Source organism: Suncus etruscus, chromosome 1, assembly GCF_024139225.1.
Source record: "Suncus etruscus isolate mSunEtr1 chromosome 1, mSunEtr1.pri.cur, whole genome shotgun sequence".
NCBI lineage: Eukaryota > Metazoa > Chordata > Mammalia > Eulipotyphla > Soricidae > Suncus > Suncus etruscus.
This window is the reverse complement of record NC_064848.1, coordinates 8502499-8509865: the sequence shown is the minus strand read 5'-3', so window position 1 is coordinate 8509865 and position 7367 is coordinate 8502499. Positions and strand designations below refer to the sequence as shown.

General features: G+C 41.8%; 1 protein-coding gene across 1 annotated transcript in view; it reads right to left on the bottom strand.

Moving 5' to 3' along the window:
* Window positions 1-6169: 6169 nt before the first annotated feature.
* Window positions 6170-7367, bottom strand: part of PAQR5 (progestin and adipoQ receptor family member 5) — a 37963-nt gene continuing 36765 nt past the window's right edge. Inside the window, exon 7 of the mRNA XM_049778327.1 lies at window positions 6170-6411. Coding sequence (XP_049634284.1) covers window positions 6170-6411 — 242 coding nt within the window. The remainder of the gene's footprint in view (window positions 6412-7367) is intronic.

The window sequence follows — 7367 nt, the reverse complement described above, 5'->3', positions numbered from 1 at the left end:
CAGACATGGATAACAGTAGGCATAATTTAATGTCCTAGATATATAATTTAATGTTTCAAATATAAAGATATTTCTGATCTGTCTTATTACAAACATATGTACAATGAATAAATTTGTTTTAAAATTATTTTACACAGTGCAAGTAAATCTGCAAGATAATTCCTAGATTTGCTCAAACAAATACATGCTTGCGTAATATTTTACAGATAATGCCAAATTATTTAGCATAAAGGCTGTCCAAATGTTCACTCCTATGAACCACATATAATTGACTATATCCACCATTCTCAGGAAACAAAGTGTTATCAAACTTCAACATGTGTTGTTTCTCTAATAGGTGAATAAATGACACTAATTAAAATTTCCTTTATGGGGGTCGGAGCAGTGGCGCAAGCGGTAGGGCAGTGCTAAAGGGTTACTCCTGGCAGGCTCAGGGGACCATATGGAATGCCGAGAATCTAACCAGGTCTATCTTGGGTTAACCACATGCAAGTTAAACGACCTACTATGCTATCACTCAGGGCCCCTAATTAAATTTTTTTTGACTTTTGGATCACAGCCTACCATGCTCAGGGATTACTCCTGGCTCTGCACTCAGAAATCACTCTTGGCAGGCTTGGGGGGCCATATGGCATGCTGGGAATTGAACTGGGGTCTGTCCTATGATGGCTGCATGAAAGGCAAACACCCTACAACTGTGCTGTCTCTCTGGACCCCCTAATTAAAATTTCTATTTGTGTTAGGATATATGAGGTTGAGTGCTATTTCATTTTTTTTTTTTTTTTTTTTTTTTTTTTTTTGGTTTTTGGGCCACACCCGGCATTGCTCAGGGGTTCCTCCTGGCTGTCTGCTCAGAAATAGCTCCTGGAAGGCACGGGGGACCATATGGGACACCGGGATTCGAACCAACCACCTTTGGTTCTAGATCGGCTGCTTGCAAGGCCAACACCGCTGTGCTATCTCTCGGGCCGCTATTTCACTTTTTAATAACTATTTGTTTTTTTATCTTTTGTTTGGGGATCACACCAATGGTGTTCAGGTCTTCTGGCTGCCCTAAGGTTACGGATCACTCCTGACAGATCTTGAGGGACCATATATAGAATTGGGGATGGAACCTGGTTTGGCTGCAAGGCAAGCACCCTTTGTGCTATGTTAGATTATACTTTTATTTTACCCAAAACAAAGATTATCCCTGAGTTTTTCTTTTGTATCTGTTTACAACTTGGTTTCACCCAAAACAAAGATCATCCCTGGTTCCTTTCTTTTTTGGTTTTCATTTTTGTTTTTGTTTTGAGCTTCACACCAGTGAAGCTCAGGGGTTTCTTCTGGCTATTCGCTCAGAAATCACTCCTGGCTTGGAGCACCATATAGGATGCCGAGGGATGGAACCACAGTCTGTCCTAGGCTAGCACGGGCAAGGCAGATGCCTTACCACTTGGGCCACAGCTCTGGCCTCCATTTCCAATTTCTCTCTTGATAAATGTTTGTCTGGTCTCCTAGCACTTTTTTTGTTTGCTTTGTTTTTTTTTTTGTTTGTTTGTTTTTTTTAGAAGAGTCACAGCTTGGGGCCGGAGAGATAGCATGGAGGTAAGGCGTTTGCCTTTCATGCAGGAGGTCATCGGTTCGAATCCCGGCGCCCCATATGGTCCCCCGTGCCTGCCAGGAGCAATTTCTGAGCCTGGAGCCAGGAAAAACCCCTGAGCGCTGCCGGGTGTGACCCAAAAAATCCAAAAAAAAAAAAAAAAAGAAGAGTCACAGCTTACTCTTGGAGGCCAGAGCAAATGTGCAGTGGTAGGGCATTTAGGACGGACCTCGGTTCGATCCCTGGCATCCCATATGGTCCCCCAAACCAGGAGTGATTTTTGAGCACATAGCCAGGAATAACCCCTGAGGGTCACCAGGTGTGGTCCAAAAACCAAAAAAAAAAAAAAGCTTGCTTTTGGTTCTATACTCAGGGATCACTCCCAGTTGGTACTCTGGGTGCTGGGGGATCAAACCCAGATCATCTGCAAGCAAGCCAAACACTTTGCCCATTGAACTATTTCTTCATCCTCTGGTCTCCTAATGCTTTAAATCCTCTTTCTAGACCTCATTAGATTTTTTTTCTCCCCGAAATAATATGGCTTAGGCTTTTGACCTACCCCCACAATGGACTCCAGACCTTTCTGAATTCCTATCTGGGTACTTCTAGGTACCTCACACCTAAGCCCTTTGAACTCTACCCTGAACCAACAATAGATGATAGCACTTGTCTACCCATCCACCTAAATAAGAGGATCCAATCCAGATAGCCATCTTTGATTTTTGCCTCTCCTGTTCCAACACTTAGTTGTCAAATCTTGGTAGACACATCAGTCTTCACCACTCTTTCCCCTTAAATGTGGGATGTGTGTGTATACATAGGACTCTTGTTGTACATGAACATGTTTGCGGGGTGGTAGGTAGAAAGAACCTCTAGGAAGCAGGATAGCTTTGTTAAAATAAATATATTTTTATTTTTCTCTCCACCGTTTAAGAAAACCAGACATTAAATTGGAGAACCATCTCCAAGTTTGGAAATGGGCTTTTAACTTCTCTGTTTTATAAAAGAAAACTCTAGGAAATGGAGAACCATTAAATTGGAGAACCATCTCCAAGTTTGGAAATGGGTTTTTAAGTTCTTGGTTTTATAATAGAAAACTCTAGGCTGGCATTCCATGAAAAAGTTATCAAGTATTGTTAAACAGCATTATTCAGTAGGCATTTCAGGTATAAGGGCACCAGAGCTAAAATAAATCTGGGACCCAATGGATCAGAATGAAGGATTTCTCCAGCAAGCAAAGAATACCATCCATCCTCATCACCATCCTCAGAGTCTTGAAACTCAACAGGGTTTCCCACAAACCTTATCCCAGTCACTTAGATCAAAAGACTTCAGGGGGGCCGGGCGGTGGCGCTGGAGGTAAGGTGCCTACCTTGCCTGCGCTAGCCTAGGACGGACTGCGGTTCGATCCCCCGGCGTCCCATATGGTCCCCCAAGAAGCCAGGAGCAACTTCTGAGTGCATAGCCAGGAGTAACCCCTGAGCGTCACAGGGTGTGGCCCAAAAACCAAAAAAAAAAAAAAAAAAAAGACTTCAGGAGGCCAAATACTTAAATCACTTTGTAGCCACAAGGCTTCTTCTATATGTTCCACAGTTAATTCTGGTCAACAATGGTTGGTTTCTTTAGAAAGTCAATGAAGAGTCTTTAAAAAATAACCCAAAGAATGAAGAATCAATTCTACAATGAATATAGTGGATGGAGTTGACTAAATGGCCTTCATTCAAATTCGAGCTTTATTACAACTACAACATCTGGCAAACCTTGGATAGTGTTTCTCAAGCAAAGTTTCTCAAGAGGGAGTCCTTCTCTTCAATCTCTTTGGCTGAGAAACTGCTACCAAAGGGACTTCACATGACTGCTGTCAACACCAGTGTTTTGAAAATTGCTACATTAAAAGATATTTTTCCCAGTAAGGTCTTCTATAGACCCATTGCCAACATTTTAGGCTTTCTGAGATGGTCTGGGCAAAGTCATTTCCACATTAGACTTAATATTTGATGACAATCTATTTGAATATATTCTCACTTGATATAAGAAACTTCCAAATTATAGTAAAGTATTGTAAACTGTTATAAAATTAGCATTTGTCCAAAACTATACAATGGAACTCAAGTTTATCAAACTTTTGAAAACATTATGAAACATTTGGCTTGGTCTTGGTATTTTAACATTTCCTCTTCCTCCTTTAATGCGTGGGGTTAATGCTGGATAATCAAAGACTAAATAATCTAAAATTCTTCAAAATCTTTCAAGTCAATTCCATTTCCTTTTTTTTTTTTTTTTGGTGTTTTTTTGGGGGGGCCACACCCGGCGTTGCTCAGGGGTTACTCATGGCTGTCTGTTCAGAAATAGCTCCTGGCAGGCACAGGGGACCATATGGGACACCGGGATTCGAACCAACCACCTTTGGTCCTGGATCGGCTGCTTGCCAGGCAAATGCTGCTGTGCTATCTCTCCAGGCCCCAATTCCATTTCCTTTTAATTACCTCTTTGAGAAACAAAAGACATATTCTCTATAAACAAGAGAATTTTAAAAACTTTGGCATTGCTGGCTTTGTTTTCTTTTGTTTTGGGGCCACACCAGGCAGTATTCAGGAGCTCTGTGCTTACTTGGGCTCTCTGTGCTCCTTCTGGAGGGGATTATGATACCTACTACGGGTTGCCAGGGATCTAACCAGGGTTGGCTGTCTTACTTCCAGCCCTAGAATTTGGCATTTCTGGACTAGATTATTTAAAACTGTATTCTTTTTACTATTTTGTTTTTTGGTTTATAGTTTTTGGATCACACCCAGCAACATTCAGGGATTACTCCTGACACTGTGCTCAGAAATCACCCCGGCAGGCACGGGGGACCATATGAAATGCCATGATTCAAACCACCCTGCGCCCTGGGTAGCTGCGTGCAAGGCAAACACCCTACTGCTGTGCTATCTCTCGGCTCCTCTTGTCACTGTTCTATGGAACTTACAGTGAAATAAAACTCACTGGCACATTGGAGTAGAATTCCACTAATGCTGTTAACTTGTTGCCCCCCAAAATTACAAAACTGGGGAAGGTTGAGAGACAGTACAGCAGGTAGAGCATTTGCTTATAGAAGTCCACCAGAAGTAATTCTGAGTAACTTCTGAGCATGTTGGTGTGATAAAAAAAAAAAAAACAATAATAAAAATTTCTTTGTCATATAGCTTATAATTAAAGTATAAACATTGACCCACTCATAATTTTATCAGTCTTCCTACCTTTCCCGAGGAAGTAAACTGAGAGTAAAATTAACAAAATCCTACTTCTTGTTCATTCTATCCAATACAAATTGTTTCTTGGCCTCAGAATATTGGACAATGGACTATTTACAAGGCTGTTCAAGTATTATACTGCCAGTTAACAGGTTAACTGGTATTCTAAAGGAAGCCCTTTAAGTCATTTAACAAGTGCAATTTTAGGGTTTGATAGCCTTTGTAGAAATAACTTTACTTAAGCATTTCTGTGTGCCCTGAAAACATAATGAAATAATGAACTGTAACTAGTAATGCAACTGATGAGAAAATGCCCACTGTTTCTGTGCTAGGCAGAGTTAAAAAACGGATGAAACTGGCTTAGGTAGTGAGTTGCTGAAAATCAGATCCATCAAAAGAAGGCAAATAGGGTCGGGAGACTGCTCAAAGTGTAGAACATGCCTAGCATGCATAAAGGCCATAGGCTTGATCCTTAATATTCAGGCAAGGCTTCCTGAGCACTTATGAGGGCTGCCAGATCGTCCCCAGCACTGTTGGCAGTGTCCTAAGAAAATAAATCACTGATGTGACCATACTGGATTCCTGGCATCCAAGATGATCCCCAAGACTGTCTGAGTGCAGAGCCAGGAGTAACTTTTGAGCACTGCTGAGTGTGGCTCAAAAAAAAAAAAAAGAAAAGAAACAAACAAAAATAAAATTCAGTCTCCTAAACTGTGGCAGGGAAAAGACTTGTGGGACAAAATTATTCTTCTATCCATTCCCTTCTCTGGGGTGGGGGGCAAAGGTAGAGGAAGAAGACCCAGTACAGACCTCCTCACTTTCTAGCCCTACCAGTACAGACCCAACTTTCTCTTTCTCGGATCCCTCACTGATCTTCCCAAAGCTGTTGACAGATGACAGATGTTGACAGATGTGTGTGTGTGCGCGCACACACACACACACAGCCTTTAGGAAGACGTTTGCTAATGCATAAAACTCATCCATCAAATAAATTCCTTTACCAAATAGTAATCTACCTGAAGATTAAGCAAGCTGTATAGTAATCAAGCTCCAAAGGTCTAGAGGGATTCAAAACCCCATTTGATATAAATTGAAAACCCTCTTGAAGCATTCATGATTTACCCAACTTACTGGAACCCGTGTCACCCTTTTTAAATCACACACTCAGAATTAGTGTACATCTAGAGAAACTTCCCAAGTTAAATACGTTTTGGACATAAACCCATTCAAAACATCAAGATACTGAAGGTGTCCCTGGCAGGCCATGCACACTGGCTCTGGGGCACAGGTTCGTCTTGCTTTCCAGGCTGCAGATGAATGCTGGACGCCTGGCACACACCACTTAAGGTCTGAGTCATGTTTCTTTTTTATGTCCTTCATGCTCCGAAACTCGATAGAGAGCAGCAGAGAAATAGATTATGTTGATAAGGCTGAAGAGGAGGCTCACAAGTATGGCTCCAGATATCTGAGCCAAAGACAGAGGCTTGGAGGTGGTCAGGAGCCAATCCTTCCTGAGACTCTTGTCCAGAATGATGGCTTCCATCTGCAGGTGTGTGGCCATGACCACACACACATGGAACAGCTGGTGACTGTGCCCTGTAGCAAACACAACAACAGACACTCAGGTCAGCACCAGAAAGGAAACTGATGTTTGCTGTGGCAGAGCTGCCACACTGCAGAGCAATCAGATGCAGGATGATATTCTGAGTTCACTTGAGGGAAATGTCCAGAAAAAGCAAACCACGGAGGCAGAGAGCAAATTAATGGGAGTCTTCAGGAGCAAGAAGAGGAAGAGGAACCAAGAGGGCTCTGACTGAGCTGATGACAATGTCCTAACTTATACTGATGTATGTTCAACGAAGCAGCTTTGTGACAAGAGGTTTTTAATCATTTTTTTCTTTTTAGCCACACCCAGCAATGCTTAGGGTTTACTCCTGGATTTGTGCTCTGGTATCTGTGCTCAATGGGTGCCTTGCAGGATTCAGGGGATCATATAGGGTCCTGGGTTTCTTACCTGAGTTGGCCATAAGCAAAGCAAGCACCTTACCCATTCCAGTACTATCAAGTGCTATCACTCCAGTCCCATCAAAGGCTTTTCTCTTTCTCTTAATACCTTTATTTCCTCTGTCATTAATCGTTCATACATCTGAGAGTGTCCCTGCTCTGTTCTGTCCTGTCCATTTATTCTATTCTATTCTAAAAGCCTGCTCTTGTTGTTAGGAAAAATGATGTCATAACATCTATTTATATGTGGATAAATATGGAGAGTTATGCAGAGAAAAATGAGTTAGAAGGAGAGAGACAGGCATAGAATAACTACTCATTTGTGGAATATAAAAACAAAAGATAGTATGGTATTAATATCCAAAGACAATAGAGATGAGGGCCAGGAGGAGCAGTCCCTATTAGGAAATTTGCCACAAATTGCTGAGGAGTGGAGTTAGGGCAGAAAAGGGGCCACTTTAATAATAATAATTGGAAATGATTACTCTGGACAAGAGCTAGATGCTGAAAGGAGATAAATTGATATGCAGGATGCCCCTTCAGTAACA